At 44.3% G+C, this 16,182-nt stretch overlaps 1 protein-coding gene across 3 annotated transcripts; it reads right to left on the reverse strand.

Annotated features, from left to right (window-relative positions):
• Positions 1-654: 654 nt before the first annotated feature.
• LOC100118032 (myosin-7) lies at positions 655-13,365 on the reverse strand. 3 transcript variants are annotated; one of them, XM_008210305.4, is made up of 27 exons: positions 12,710-13,354; positions 10,987-11,085; positions 10,482-10,911; positions 9,788-9,868; positions 9,292-9,469; positions 8,802-9,027; positions 8,442-8,595; positions 8,235-8,367; positions 7,957-8,160; positions 7,362-7,535; positions 7,099-7,259; positions 6,746-7,028; positions 6,549-6,663; positions 6,365-6,479; positions 5,708-5,833; positions 5,121-5,474; positions 4,872-5,042; positions 4,388-4,543; positions 4,038-4,145; positions 3,580-3,870; positions 3,462-3,516; positions 3,244-3,382; positions 3,064-3,178; positions 2,894-3,000; positions 2,680-2,824; positions 1,771-1,874; positions 655-1,194 (listed from the first exon to the last, which is right to left on the reverse strand). In XM_008210305.4, the coding sequence occupies exons 1-27, from the start codon at positions 12,814-12,816 to the stop codon at positions 1,128-1,130; spliced, it is 4,398 nt and encodes a 1,465-aa protein (XP_008208527.1). In that variant the 5' UTR covers positions 12,817-13,354; the 3' UTR covers positions 655-1,127. The 3 variants fall into 3 exon arrangements, with proteins under 3 accessions (XP_008208527.1, XP_016843513.1, XP_016843514.1); XM_016988024.3 differs by having other exon boundaries at positions 668-1,194; positions 10,482-10,908; positions 12,710-13,365; XM_016988025.3 differs by lacking the exon at positions 9,788-9,868 and having other exon boundaries at positions 668-1,194; positions 12,710-13,365.
• Positions 13,366-16,182: the final 2,817 nt, after the last annotated feature.

Genomic DNA, 16,182 nt, shown 5'->3' on the forward strand with positions numbered 1-16,182 from the left:
GCGTCAGCTATAATCATAGATGACGATGGTACTCCGATGTTGTAGCATGGAAAACATTTTTTAATAAAACATTTTTCATACGGATACTAATTGCTGCGTTTACTTCTGTCGTCTCTTCATTTTTACCCTCTAATCGTCTCCTTTCAACCTATACCCAGTTTACAAATTTACCATCTTTTTTATTCGCATTTCACCAAAATTTCGTTGACGATCGTGACATAATCTCTAAATTTAGCTCTCATCGTCGCCGGGTATCATCAAAAACAAAGACCCGTTTTAGCGTCCGAATACAGCCGAAAAAAAAGAGAAACCGTTGTCCGGCGAATCTTCGATACGGGATAAAAGGCCGCAAATGCGCAACGGCAAAAGTATAAGGAGAAAGAAAAAAAAATGAATGAAACTGCCGGAAGAGCATCTCGCACTTTATTGTCGCGGGCGCTTCTGCACCGGCTCTCGAATTTCGGTGCAGGTTCAGTAAACCCGCGATAAATTGAATTCCTCGAGTGTCCCTTTATCTGCTTACTCGGCCGGGATATTTTTCTTCTTGTTTTTTATTTGGGAGTGTGTATAAGCAAGGATTTAACGGGTTTTGGGTCTGGAATTTTCGGAGCTATTAATTTTCCTTTATCTCGCGGCATTGAATACTTTATGGAAACACGTGCTGTTGAATCAATTCATCAACTTGTTTAATTAACGTAACAATATTTACATAATATATAAATAGTGGCTTACAACACTGACTTGATTGACGTCTAATGTAATTTGTATCGGAATTTTTTGTTTAATCCTCTCTTCACGTCATCGGGGAACACTTGTAGTTTCTTAATTGATAATCAGCGTATACAGTAAATAATATTATATTCTCGGCTGAAGCCAGAGCTTTAGATTAAAAAATAATTAAAAAAAAGAACTTCGAATTGTTAATAAGGCACTTTGAAACATCGTCCGTTTCCTGAACAGACTTGGCGAACTTATGTACACGTTGCAAAGATGCGCGCGCGTCATATGTTTCTGCACGTAAAATGCCCAACTGGTAGGATCTCGTTCTTTGCACTTATGAATTATTTAACGAGTGAGAAATAATGAAAGTTGCGATGCGTATATTAATTCGAGAAAATAACGAAGTTTTAGGGTCTCGCTGAGGCTACCGATGTCCTCGAGGATGGCCTGCTGTCCTTTGAGTCCTTGTCCAAACTGTAAGAAAATATGTGCTTTTATTAGCTAAAAGAATTATTTTCAGTTTATTTATTACGGGTGCTCTACATAATAGGTAGAGCATAAAGAATAATCAGGTAATAAGACTCCCTTATATTAACCAATGAATTAATATAGAATTAACAATTATTCTTGTCCATCTTTGAATTTTTAAAATGAATTGCAATATAAATTTAAATGGTTCGATGATTATTTTAATTCATATCAAAACTTAAAAAACTGTTCTAGAACGAGAAGAATTCGAGAATTTCCTTATGCATTCTTTCACTGATGAAGTCACCCGATATCGCGTAATTTCGAGATTACGGTGTTTTGCATAAAGAATTTTTGTAGGTCAGAGTTACGGTTTACGAATGTCATTCGTAACACATTGACACAACGGTCTCGCAGGATACACATAGCACCACACAGTCTCTTATCAACGAGAAGTGCACACGTATGAATTACAAAAACAAACGTCGGCGTCGCCGGTATCCTCCTCATTAAGGCCCATTTAGCCCTGTCACTTCGCGGCTCAAGTCAAAGGAAAGATTTTCGTGTGCAGAGTATACGTACCCGTTGCTCTTGGAGCCGCGCTTGAACATGTTCGACAACTTTTTCTTCAGATTCTTCTTCTCCTTTTTCATCGTGTCGGTGATGCTCGCCTCCGAGCCCGATGCCTGCAAAACCCAAACGTTCGAGTCAGTTTATACGTGAATCTGTGGCGCAGGTGGCGATTTTCGATATGGGCTTTTTGTTATGTTTGGGGAGGTAAATTTTAATCACGCTAGCTGGGGGGGGGGGGGGGGGGTTTCGACCTTTTTTCATTAAAATTTCTGGTTTTTGGAAAGTGCAGCGTAATAGTTGTTAAGTGTGTTAATTCGTGCGAGTCGTGTACAACGTCGACGATTTTTCAGGGCGTCGGTTTTTCAAATTATATAGTTACAATAATCTTTAGTCAAAACCACGTGATTATGTACAGCTTTTTTCCACTGAAAATGAAACAGGACGCACGCATCGTCTCGACACATATTTTACCTATACAGTAACGTACATATGCCTCAAGCTTGATCCTCAAAATTTTCCCATCAGCTAATCATCCACGTGGACTTGGCAGCGTTTTCAGAAGCAACGATCTCTAAGCTTCGCTGGTATATTCGAAATTTTAGCCGGATTTTTAGAAAGTTCGTTTAAAATCGATTGAAAAAGTGTGCGGTAATGTCGAATGAGCGATACTTTACGACAATATATATGTAATCATATAGAACAATTTATACGGATGACATGAGCGTATCTCGATTTATTTCGATTGTTTACAAAAAGAAAAAATAATTGCAGTTTATTAGTCGAAGCTATAAGCCATCCTCTAGCCACTTATTCCAAAAAGCGCAACAGTCGTATCGACTGAAAGCACAAAAACAATGGAATGCATAAAAGCGTGTTACAGAATGCTCTCACGGTACAGACAGCCTCGTCTGCTCTTACCTGAAGTGACGACTCGAACGAGCTGTTGGGATCGTCGACACTCGCGGATTTGGTGAGCTTCGTCGTGATCTTCCGGATGATTCCTTTGCTGTGTTTCTTTTCGTGTCGGAGAATCTCGCTTTTGGTAGATTCGCTGGATAAGTGACTGTTTCGAGAAAAGAAAATCATATTGTACTTCGAACTCGAGTTGGGAAATTGAGCTGCTCATCCATACCTTTCGATGCTGGAGTCCCGTTGCAAACTGTAGTGGCGACTGTCGCCCACGTCCGAGCCGTTCAGGGACTGGAGACTCGAGACGTTGCTGTTGTTACCCCAAATAGACTGCGAAAACGAAGGCAAACGTTAAATTGCAGTCGCGGAGGAATATTATTATTTATGACCCACCTGATCGCTTCCTCTTCCCGTCGTTTGCTCCAACGACAGGCTCTTCCTCTTCAAGCTCGGCTTCGAGCGACTCGGCGCTGTTGCCTTTCCGGCGTCGTTGTCTATCGATGACGACCTGCGAATAAACATAATGTTCCCATTGATTTACGATTTCTCGCGCGGAGAAACGCGTTGCCTTACCGTTTTCCCATTTTCTTCGATCGGCTCGCACTCTCGTCCGCGGCTTTCTTCGATTCCTGCAGTTCCTTGGCTACTTCCATCAGCTTCTTGATGGTGTACTCGAGCTTCTCGGTTTTTCCGGTCGGAACCACCGACGACGCTGGAAATTTACGACCCGGTTATCGGACTTTGTGTACATCATTTTATAAAGTAAAACTTTTAGCAAAAAACACTCGTACCCCGACTTTCGTCCCTCGAATCCAGCATCGGGGAAGATTCTCTCGATTTTGGTCCCTAAAAAGGTGAATACGTTAGAAAATTATCATGTCGCGTGGAAATTCAATATTTCCCACAAACCTTCGTCCTCCTGGGCGGCGTCGGCGTGTACGTTTCCGGCGGTAGTTTTCCGTCTGCCTGAGCCTCGATTCCCCCGTTCATCTCCGGAAAGAGCCTCATGAGATCGTCCACCTGCTGCAGCAGAATATTCAAATTTCTGGCTTCGGTTTGTTCGAGGCGACGCTTGCTGGCGATGAGACTGCGCAGGTCCTCTCGTTCGCGCTCGTGACGCTCCTTCTCGCGGCGCATTTTTTCGTTGCTCGTTCGCAGCTTCGCGTGGGCGTCGCGGAGTTCCAACAGGTCGCATTGAAGCTGCAGGTGGAAAAATACATTTTTTTTCGAGTTGTTGGAAAATCGTTGACGGGTGTAATTATGGAGCTATTGTAAGCAAATATATGTGTACAGTTAAATGCGGGATAGACACTATGAATGTTTTATTTATGGTGTACTGTTAAACAATGGAAGGATTGACAACTTGCCTCGACGAGCTTCTTCTTGTTCTCGTCCTTCTCCTCGTCGAAGATCTTCTTCAGCTGGTCCTGCTTCCTCTTGTTCTCCAGTCGCTCCTTGTCTCGCTCTCTTTCCACCTGAAACGCCAGATCCAGGATATTAAAAGTCTGCTTGTATTTTCCAAAAAATAATTAATTTTCAACGTAAGAAGGTGCAAACAAACGTAAAATAATGTAAGAATTTACTAATTATTAGTAAATTCTCATGCGTATAATTACACTTCAGATTAGAAAAGAAAATTTAATTCCTGCGTTGTTTTCATTTTATTAAAATATTTTGCAGAGGCTAAATCTCGATAACTAATATTATTGAATCACACCTCGAAGAGCGTCTGACGGAGGTCGCGAGCGAGCGTTGCAGTCTCCTGTAATAGTCGCTGCTGGTCCTCCCGCTCCTTCTGCCAGGCCAGTTCCATTCGTACTTTCAATCCTGGCATTTTTGTTCGGCCGCTCGCCAACAGTCTTTCCTCCTCCAGCTATATTTGATTTTCATTTCGTTTAGAGATTATCATGCGAAGTGATGCGTTTTATGACGTTCAATAAGTAGATATTCAAAGGTAGCGAGGCAGAATAAACTCCCATAAAATATGTTTGTTTATTTTAGTTGCTCAACATTTTTTAAGCGAAATCTACCTCTGCTTCAAATTCGATAACTGATTATTGCACGAGTTTTTTCTGTCGTCACGTAAAATTTCAAGTTTCGTGTAAAAGGCCGAAGATAAAATTGTTTTTATTGTTATTTTTTTTGTAATTTTAACAGCGTGGAATTTTTAATTACACTAAATAAAAGATTTTTCTGCATACCTCGTTGATGCGGGACTGCATTTCCGAAAGCTTGATTTCCCAAGCGGACTTCTCGGACACCAGTTCGGTTTTGTACTTCGAAGCTTCGAGCTTTGCCTCGGAAAGCTCGTCTTCCAAGCTTATTATCTGCTTCTCCAGGAGAGCTCGACTCGCCCCCGTCACTTCTTCATCCTTTAAAAAACAAAAGCTTCGTTCAATTTACATCATCCGTAATACATCTGGAACATCATTCAAAGTAATGAAGCTCACATCATCTGTAGACTTTCCAGTAGAATTGGTAGACTGCCTCCTTGGCCTCACAGTCTTGAGCTCCGCGATGGTCTTCTGAGCCCCCTCCAGCATCTGCTTGTACGTGTCCCTTTCCCGCTTGTACCTCGACAGCTGGGCCTGAATGGACTTGATCTCGTCGGTGATGGCAGTGATTCGTTGCTCGTAGCGCATCTTGCACTGGGCAAGATCAGCCTTGCGAGCTTTTTCTGCGTTGGCCACGGCATTCTTGGCTTTTCGCAGCTCTGACTCGAGGGCCGAGCTGTCCGCGGAAAAGTTGCGCTGGATCTTTGCTACGTGCGTGTAGTCCTGTAGTTTGCTGCTCAGGTCGTCGTTCTGTTGAAGGGAATTTTTGTTAAGTGCTTGAAAATAAAATAATTAAATAAAAAGCAATTCAAAAATGAAAAGCCTCCTCGCCGTCGGTGAATTGATTTATCCCGCTGCAATTATTCTGCCATCGGATCTAGCGATACAGGATAAGCCGAGGAAAAAAGCAAAGAACTCGTAGCGCGCGGCTTTTCATCAGACGAATTCACAATCCCCAAAACAGAGTCGCTCTCGAGACTTACGACTCTCTTCAGGTCCTCGATCTGTTGCGTCAACGAGCTGCTTTCCTTCTTCAGCCTGAGATTCTCCTCCCGCAGATCATCTTGCGACAGCGTGTTCGCCGTCTTCTCGTATTCGCGTAATTGTTCCTGCGAGTGTTCGAGAAAAATAAATGAGAGTTTGCTTCGCTAAAGAGAGTAAGAGACAAAGATGTTACGGGCTAAGGGTGATTTCACACTGTCGATCTTTTATTTTCGCTATAAATTTGCTGGTGAATTGAAAAGCTGGATTTTCGTAAGCGTATGCGGGAACTACTGCCAAACATTTTGTAAGCGACTACGTCTGATCCTAATAAGCAGAACAAATTCGAATTAATTTTAACCAGGTTTTTATACTTATCGATTTTATTAAATTAATCTTTATACAAAAAATCTGTAGCTCCACTCTTCTATAGCTCTATACAAGAGTTTACGTGGTGGATTACGCGATTCTGCAGATTCGTTCCTACAATATAGTAACAGCACTAAATTCTATATAACAATCTATCAGATTGTTATATCAGTTTCATAATATGCGTATAATATGCATCAGTTTCACACTGAAAACGGGTATGCAAATAAATCTAATCATTCTAAGACTCAACAGTGTGAAAAACCCCTTGCACTTCAGATTATAATTACTTCGAGCTTGGACTTTTGCGCCGACCACTCGGACTCCTTGGTTTTGTAGAACTGTCGGACCTCCTGCAGTTCCGCCTGTAGCGTTATGTAGTCCTGCTTGTGGTCTATCAGTTGCCTGACAAAAAAATCGGATTATAGCGAATCGGAATAAGTAATCGAGTTTATACACTACATTTAATCATACCCATTCAGAAGCTGGTTCTCCTTCTCAAGCTGCAGCTTCGAATCGGACAGCCGCTCGTGTTTGCTGTTAAGCTCCTCGTACTTGCGAGTCGTCTTTTTCAGTTCGTTTTCAAGATCTTGAGAAACGACAGCGTGGATTTAACGTTTTCATTTTCCAGTTAATATGATAATTACACATATGTGAGGAGTAAAGCTTACTCGAGATTTTCTCATCGTAGGTCTGCTTGAGGTCCTCCATTTTCTTGGAGTTGAGTCCAGCCTTTTCCAGCATGAGATTTTTCTTCTTCAGCGAAGCTATTTCCGCGTCTTTGCTCAGCTTTTCCTTCTCCAACTGACTCTTGAGCTTTTCTTTCTCCTTCTTCAGGGCCGAAAGCTCTGCCGTCACTTCTGCGATTTTCGTGGAGGTCGAGTTCTTCGCGTTTTCCAGCTCCAACTTGGTCTGCTTCAGGTCATTCTCCAACTGTATTTTCGCTGTCTCGGTCTGTCGAGTCGACGAGAAACGATGAGAACTTTTCCTCCGCAGCTTTAGCAATCGAAACAACAATACCAACCGTAGTCAACGTCCTGGCGAGTCTCGTCTCCTTCTCGCCGATGGTCACCAGATCGTCGTGGAGCTTTTTACACCTATCCCTCTCCTGCTGCAGCTCCTTCTTCAAGTCCGCGAGTACCGACTCCATCTTAGCCGTGTCCTTCTTCGACGACGTGGCAGCCTCTGGCCAACGAAGAAAATAAAAATTAAACGAACCGCTTCTTCGTTTTAATTTTCAGAGAACAAAAGAGAAAGTGGCCGATAAAGAAGCCAGGGCAAAATTACCGAGATCCTTTTTCAGCTGGACGACTTCGTTGTAGACCTTGAGTTTATCGGCCGAGAGCGAGAGCAATTTCGACTTGAGCTTCTCTTTTTCCTCCTGGAGCTTGACCTTCTCGGCGTCCCACGACTTGCGCTCGAGCTCGCGCGACGCCTGGCTTTCCTCCAATTTCTTCTTCACTGTATGTTACGCGGAGGAGAAGAGAGAAGCAGTATAGACTGGATTAGTTAGTCGAGGGTTTAAAGGTCGGATATGCAGCTTGTCGAGGCGTGTGTATTTTATGCTTCGAGGAATTTGCTCGTCAATTACCGAGGGCCCATACCGCTTCCGCGTGCGCCTGTCGACTATACGTGCGCGGAGGAAAGGATGAGGTGTATTTTCGAGGAGAATACGCTGGGGTGTCGGATTCCTTCGCCGTAATAAATATTTGAAGTGCAAGCGAGGAAGCTGAATTTGCCCAATTTAAAATTTTTAGTTTTTTTTATGAACAAAAAAAAACACGCTACTTTTCATTCTATCATCAACTTTGGTGGTCAGTGACTCGAGTCCCCGCGGCAAAAAAGAGGAGGCAAAGCAGAAGCGGAAATATTTGTCCCTTACGTTCCTCGCTCTTCGAATCGTCCACGCTAGTCGTCGTCTTGGTCTTTTTCGTCTGCTTCTCCAGCTCGAGCTCCTTGAGGGTCTTGTCGAGTTTTTCTTTGAGCAGCTCGTGCTCCTTGGACAATTTGTCATACTTGAAGTTGGAAGTCGGAATGCCCAGATCGCGCCCGTCAATCATGTTCACCATCACGTTAATCACGTCACCTGTAACGACGCGCCAGTCCGTCAAAGTTTGGTGAATTTTAAAAAGAAATGCTCTCGCCTGTGTTTGCTCATACCTATGTCCTTTTCCATTCCGTCGACCAGCTTCTTCAGTTGCATTTTTTGGTTGAACTCCGTGGGCTTCTTCTGGGACGAGCGATTCTTGTACTCCGTTCCGACTTTCTTCAGGATGTCCTCTATCCTTTTGATCTGAAATGGATTTTCGATTCAAAGTCGTCGTTTCTTTAATTTTACTCGTAAATGTATCGATATTATGTAATCACCTGTTCGTATTTCTTTTCGAGGTCCGTCTTGTCGGCTTCGAGTTGCTCGGCCTTACGCTCGATTTTCCTCAGCTTGAAAGACAATATGCGACAGTTCTTGTTGGACTGCTCCAGATTCTTCCGTATCGTCGTGTACTCGTCGGCCTGTTCCTCTCTGAAAATTCATTCGAAAACAGGTCGCTTTATGGCCTTTCGGTAGCCTACAATAACGCATAGACACAATTGCAGCGCCTGCGCGCTCACCGAGAGCCAATGATTATAACTCAAGCGGATTAGATAATCGCTCATCTAAAAGCTCATCTACACTAAAGCCGTCCCGCGCAACTGACTTCTAATCGACCTCTCGACCCTCCCTCTTACCTGAAGTTGTCCTGCATCTCGTATATCTCCTCCTCGAGTTCGCGGATCTCTTTCTTCATGTCCTCGTTCTCGTCCATCAGACTCTCGCAAAGAGTCTCCGCGGCCTTGAGCTTCGAGCGCAACTCCTCGTTGGCGCGCTCGCGTTCGCTCTTGTGGGTTTTCAGGTTCAGCTCTTTCTCCAGGCTCTTTATCTTCGTGGCCAGACTCGAGCGCTCCTCCGTCAGAGCTGTTGTTGTCGTTGTTGTTGGTGGGCAGAGGACAGATTTAAGGCGGGTTAAATCATTGGCTATTGAACTGGGCTAATTGTCGTGCGGGCCGCGACGGCTTTTGTTTCCAGAGACTTTGTTTTGCGGGAATGTTGTAAGTTAAGGGATTTATGGGGTATTTTTGGCCCGAGTTATGGGTTGCTTTTATGAGGGACGTTTCAATGATCTCGACGTCTTTATCGTGTGATTTCTTTTATTTTTTAAATTTAACTTAAATTTCGTACCGTCGTTCTTGACCTGCAGGTCCTTGACGGTCTTCTGAAGCTTCAGCACGTCGGTGCTGGGCTTCGACGAGTCTATGGTGCCGATCCGCCGAAGCAGGATGTCGGCCTTCTCCTTCTCGACCCTTTCGCACCTGGCTCTCATGTCGCTCAGTTGCGTCCTGAGTTTCTCTACCTCTTGCTACAATCGAATCGACAGGTTAATTTTCTGGCTTCGCGGCCCGAGCCCAAGAGGATGTTGCAATCACTTGCTGGGACTAACTCGTCACATGCACTCGTCCTATTTGGATGTGACGCGGTTTTAACTACTGGTTGTCTGGTTGGTGTGCTACTCTACTGGGAAATCGTACCACCGAACAATTTTCCTCTAAAATTCGATTTGTGTTCGTTGAATATTGTGTAACTTTCGGCTTGTTCGGTGGTATCACAGAGGTGACGGGAACATCCTCTTTAATAGAAAAAGGTGAATCTTTAGTTGCAGACAGAAAGTCAAAATTACTTTTTCGGCCTTTCCAGCCTTTTCTTTTTCGGACCAGTCGGTTTTCGCTCCGTTTCGCTCGATGATTCGCGATTTCCTTACCTTCATTGTCGATTATAATGTGAATGACGACAGGAAAATAGAAAATATTAATAAGGTTAATACACAGGACAATAGAGAAAAAAAGATATATAAAGATTTCTCGACTTCGTGTACAATTACAACTTATTTTCGTCTGGCACATGTATGTGAAATATCGTATTCAAAAACATGTCTATAGTATTAAAAATTTTAAATATCAGGAAAATGTGATTTGGTCGTGAGTTTTCGAGGTGCGTTGAAATGTGTCGACGAAACGTATAACCATTAGTTTCGTATATAATATGTCATAGAAATAATTTGTGATCCAAGCAGAATCAGTATACGTTTTACACTTATGAAATGACCAATGGAATAGTAATATTCGATCGAGATTCAACATTGAATTAGTCAACTACGATGTTCAGCCATCGCAATAGCAATGAGTGTACAGATACAATATATAAATAAAATCTCCAAGGACAAAGCGACAACTGGCACACAAACTGATTGTATACACAGGAAAAAATTATCAAAAAATAAGTTGCAATGTATATCACCAACACAATAACGATGACCATATAGTAATAGTAATACATCAACATCAACAGCCCCTCCAGCTCCACGACTCCTTTACCTGAATGATAAACTCAGCGTCGTTGTCGGAAGTGGTGCCGTTTGACTTGTCGATGACCCCCTTTATCTGCAGCTTGTGCTGGGGTGGTTGACTCGTCGTCGTGCTGCTGGTCGAATGATTCATCGCGTTCTTCTCACGGTCGGTGATGCTCTCGTCAACGGAGTACCTCCTGAAGTTGAAGCTGTCCGAGGTTGATCCGGCGTAGGTCTTCGGTCTGGGCGGCTTGACGGTGACGCTGGTGGACATGGGTTCGGCACTGGAGGCCTTTAGGTCGCTGAGGCTGACGCTGCTCAGGTCCATGGCCGAGCTCCAGCCGATCGAGCTTTCGACCTTGTGAAAGCTGTTGGAGGTTGACGTGGGGTCATCCTTGGCCAGGTTCGAGGTCGACGCCCAGCTGCGCTTGCTCTCGCCGTTGTCGACCGATGACCTGCTATGTGGTTGATCGAACTCAGTGATGTTTACAGTTTTCTATCATCAAATGTACCGTAATTGCAAATATCATTACCGCCCGTTCGTCGGTTCCCATATCGAGAGACTTGGAGACGAAGCCGTGGTGTCCTTTGTGGTCTTCTTTCCTCCATGATCCTTGTGATCTTTGTAATCTCTGCAATTTTCAAATTTTAATCCCAGAGAACCGAGCAAACGCCGTAAGCGAAAAAAGAACTTTTGAAATCTATCGAAATCCCAATATCAGCCAGCAACGCGATTCCGACCTTGAACTTGCGCCACATCTTTTCCTCCGGATTATAATCGAGCCGCGCGCTGTTTTTCTCACCTCGAGAGCCCTGTTATCTCGGCGGCCACCTCTTCCTTCGCGCGTATACGGCCGCGCCGAAAATAGTCGGCTGTATACTTACGCACGTGGGCTCGCGCGTGGGCGCGACTATACTTCCCAATAGCTTCATTCACGCGACTGACTTCCAAGCTCCAGCTGGTTATCGGCTCCGAGCTGTGTCTATCGTCGAGATTAATTCGCACGGAGGATTGTAAATATAGACTCGAAGATTTTTACTCGGCTGCAGCTCGTGTTGGACGATAAGAGGAGGATTTGTCGATAATAGGGCCGATTAGAGAGCGATGTATAGCGAACTCGAAGTAGATATAAAACGAGTGTGGTCAGACGCACGCGAGCTTTTCGATTGGGCGAATAAAAGTTTCGTATCGAGCGCGGTCTTCGATTTGATAAGCCTCTTTCAGGGCTGACTCGTTCAATTTTAGCTCCAGGAACTAGTACCGGTCGTAAAGTATAAATAGGCCACAGTCGTGGATGAAATCCGCCAAGGAATGTTAAGCAAACGTTTACCCAAAAGTATCTATTCGAGCCTAGAAAATAAATAGTACAGGAGTCGAGGAAGTGGCTCCCGAATAAACGAACATACCGAGTCTTATTTCTATCCTCTCTGAAACTCGCTGTTTTACACGCGTTTAATGAACGTAATGCAGAGCTATATGCGTCGACGCGAAAAATAAAATTCGCACAATGTCACCGACGACTTCCTGCTGCACCAGAGCGGATGAAAGTAAGCGAAAGACGTCACTGAACTAAGTAGCGTCGAATCTGTTTGCTTTCCTGCGAAGCCAAAATTGTCTTTCCGAGATATTCTCTTCTCCTATATAGAGCGATTTTCAAAGATAATACGAACGGAGGCAGATAAAAGCTATTATTGCGCAATTAAATTTTCGGCGCTTAAGTAAGCCTCATTGAATAATACGATGTAACGTTGATATTTCCATATCTATTTTAACCAAAATTCGCGCGCGAATCGAATTCAGCGTTAGGCCTTTTAGGCTCGAGTATTTCCTTCGAACGAACACAACGCTTATACGTAACGATTGGCACGCGCGGCATAAATATTTCAAAACACATGTCGCGAGTGCCCCGATGGCATGCTTTACATACGGCTTATGCTCACAACCTTTTGATTGTTTCTATAAAAAGCTCGCGGTGGAGATTTTTATTGAGATATTTTGAGAATAAAAGTGCTTCGCATAGACACTAATTGCTCGCGAGTCGTTATAACGAGCCCTAAAAAGCGACGCTTCAAAGCCGGAGTCTGCCAGCGAGCTTTTGTTGTAGTCCGTAAATTTCGGCGTATTATTTATACTTTACGGTTCGGACCTTCGGCGGCGCTATTCATGTACACACCGAGAATAGGTTCCAAACGAAGCGGTTCTTTTAACTTCACGCGAAACGTTCACCATCGAACAACAAAGAAAAATCGGCTCACCTAAAGCACCTCTTGCACCTCGTGGGCCACCGCACCTGCGGATGGAATCCCAGGGGACACAAAGGGTCCCCCGTGGAGGTCGGATACAAGTGATGCATCTTCTTCATCAGTCCAGTCCTTTCGCAAAGCCTCTCCCCTGCACGACAAGACAACCCTCCATACCTCGACTCAGTCGAGCATACGTCTCTATTACACCGTAGGCACTACAACATCACTGTACTAACACGCACGTACGTACGTACAACACTACACCTCCATTTCTCACAAGACCGACGCACTACCTCGACCCGATTTCCCGGCGGAAAACGGCGCGCGAGTCTTACGCAATCACTTTTTCTCTTCGTCTCTCTCAGATCGGTCGCTAACCCAAATGCAGAGCCAGTCCGATCGACACCGCTTGGATTAAATTTATCCCGCGAGCTGCCGGGCTGATCTCTCAGTACAATTGTCTCTATCTTCGCCGATTCGATTAATTTTTTTTTTGGTTGCACCTCAACTATGATGATTTTAATTGTGAAAAAAAAATTTAACGCACTCGGCGGGTTATATCGAGTCGACGTCCCTGCGGCACCACCACTTGCGCCTGTAGGTCACGATCTCCATCGTTCTCCAGACTACAGTGCTCGCGAGCTCGTCGCCGCCGTTGTACTGAGCGAAGATTTCGGTCGCTCCTCTCGCGGTAGCCGCGCAGACCGTTGGCCGAGGGCCAGTATATTCGTGGCCCGGCTATAAATATATAGGTGTGTGCTCTCCTGGTCACTACTACACGCAGACGCTGGAACGAAGTACGCGGCGCGTATACGAGCTTTTTTGCCCGAGAGCTTCTTTTGTCGTTCGACGATTGTCGGGTATGTACCGACAGGCTTATGGGATATGCTCATGCGGAAGTCGAGCTATATTAGGTGAGGCTTTGGAAGCGGAGGGGAGGGGACTGGTTTATTTATTGCGCTTGGCTATTTTCGGACGGGCATTTTGCAATGTTTCGGTGTCAGAGAGAGAGAGAGAGAGAGAGAGAGAGAGAGAGAGAGAGAGAGAGAGAGAGAGAGAGAGAAAGAGAGAGAGAGAGAGAGAGAGAGGGACTCGTTATGCTAGATCGAGGGTATGTAGGTGCGAGAGAATCAAATTAGAATTTCGAGACGCACGTTTTATCCTCGTTACTCCCTTTTTCTCTGGCTCGCGAAGCGAAGAATGAATTTCAACGCTTTCGATGTATTAATCGAAAGCTCGTATAGCCGTAAAAAGCTGAAAAAGAATTTTCGACACGTTGCATTGCCGTAATAACATCGACGAGCCCATCCATCTTTCAGCCATAAGCTCTGTCGAAACAATGGCGAGAGAGCCATGGGTCAGCCTCTGGTTTCTGTCGAAAGCAAAGGAATTCGGTCGATCCCGAAGTTGCACTTGCCACACGTCGATCGAGGTAGTACGGTGTGTTGCAGAATGAAAAAAAAAACGCGGGAAAATTACACGGCGCAACGATGTCGTCTCTCTATGCGGGTGTACCGCAGCGTCGCGGTTTTGTGTGTAAATCATCGTGTTCCACGCGGTGAGGAGATCGGATGATTGATTTCAGTTCGGAACCGAGAGAGGGCTTTGTCTGGAAGATAGAATGTTTTTTTTTTAGTCGGACACGTGTTCTATCCTCCGAACTAAATTATCGATCTATTAATATTATTTCCTGTAATCAACAAAATGAATTAAAGGATGACTTTAGAAAGAAAAGCCTTGATTTGAAAAAGAGAAAAATATTTTTAAATTCGACATTCGAAAACATGGTCAAAATCTAAAAAAGAAAAAAAGGCGGGAAAACTTCACTCGCGCTCCGAGTTCATAAATATTCCGAAAGCGTGTCAAGCTCAAGACTGAGAAAAAAAGAAGCTATACGCGATGTTCTTTCGGAAATTGGGCCGAGCGCAGGTCGCAAATAAGCTCCGAGTGGGGGGCAAAGAACGAGAATCAAGGCGTTGAGCGTAGTGGAGATGAGGCGCGACATGACTAATGGATTATCGTCGCAGTTTTGTGATGATTCGGTCGGGCGTGATTGTAAGAATTACTCTTTTTATTATCATTTCAGTCGAATTCGCATAAACTCGTAAACTAACTCTGGTATAAAACTTGCTATTTATGCATTTGCAACAAAAGAAAACATCCAAACCAGTAAATGTCGCGTAACGAATCCGAGCGTGCATTCGATATGAAACTAAAGCACACGGCTCGAGGAACGATCGCTGAGCAATAATTTTCCATAATCCTTCTCCTCCTGCGCACACACGGCGCTTATATCAGAAAGCCGCTCGCAATCGATGATGCGCTACTCCCGTGCACCTACATGAATATATACCCACACGTATATACAGGTATATTATATATGCCTATTGCTGTACGCGTTGTTGCGCTTGCGATCCGTAAACACGAGGTGGAGGGGTGCAAGGAGGTCGGTGCATAAGATAGTGAAAGGACGCGACCCAGCGCACTAAATAATTGGCATACGCGAGCCTCCTTTATATTCGCGCGCCCGCTCTCCTACGCTTAGCACACTACGGCTGTTTCCACGTCGGTGAGCTTTGTTTGAACGTTTTCTTTCTTTTTTTTTCTTTTTCGTAGTACGTGTGTGGGTTTCGCTATTTTGATCGGATATCGAGTACAGTTTGTATACTGCTTTTCGAAAATATCTTTGCGGATAAAGAAAACGCGCGGAATGACGAAATTTCAGGAGATTAATCGAAGAAGCGTAAATAAACGTTCTCAAAATCACTCCCGCAGTAGATCAAACTTGATCGCAGCTATACTTATAGCGTTCGCAGTCGAAATGCTTGTTGCGCGCGGCTACACGGCTAGCGAACGCGAAAGGGATGTTGGAAGGGAAGGGTATTATGCGAGAGCTCGAGAGCGGGGAAAGGTGACGGTCTTATTTTTCCGCCGCGGAGATGCAGCAGCGAGCTCGTCTTTCTATATGCGCCGCGCATGCATAGATTCTTCGCTCTATACGTGTACGCGAGGAGAATAGCGAAATTCTGTTATATGAGATCAGCTGTTTATTTAGATGAGCCTCTGCGATCCGCGATGCGCGTGAGGCTATGCGGATCTATAGTCTGGGAATGAAGTTATTCAATTTTGTTCGGTGTCTTCGAACGTGTTGATATTACGAGGCTGTTGGATTATGTTGGTGTGATATGTTTGGTGGAAGATGATGTTCTTGAATCAATTGTGGTGAGCTGAGCCGGTTTGCTTGCAACGGAGAATGGAATCGCTAATTATAAGGTGGTGGAGGATTAATTGTTGTATTATGTACAAGGCGATTGATGGTCGGTGTATTAGAAAACAATTACATAGTGTAATCAGCTTGTTATCCTCGTAGCAATTATTCAACTAATACCTGATAACAACTATGTATGCTCGTTTGAATCATAGTATATTTTTAGATTCGAAATTAACTGCCTTATTCCGGATGACAAAGAAACCGATTTTTTACT

This window comes from Nasonia vitripennis, chromosome 4 (assembly GCF_009193385.2).
Source record: "Nasonia vitripennis strain AsymCx chromosome 4, Nvit_psr_1.1, whole genome shotgun sequence".
NCBI classification, from domain to species: domain Eukaryota; kingdom Metazoa; phylum Arthropoda; class Insecta; order Hymenoptera; family Pteromalidae; genus Nasonia; species Nasonia vitripennis.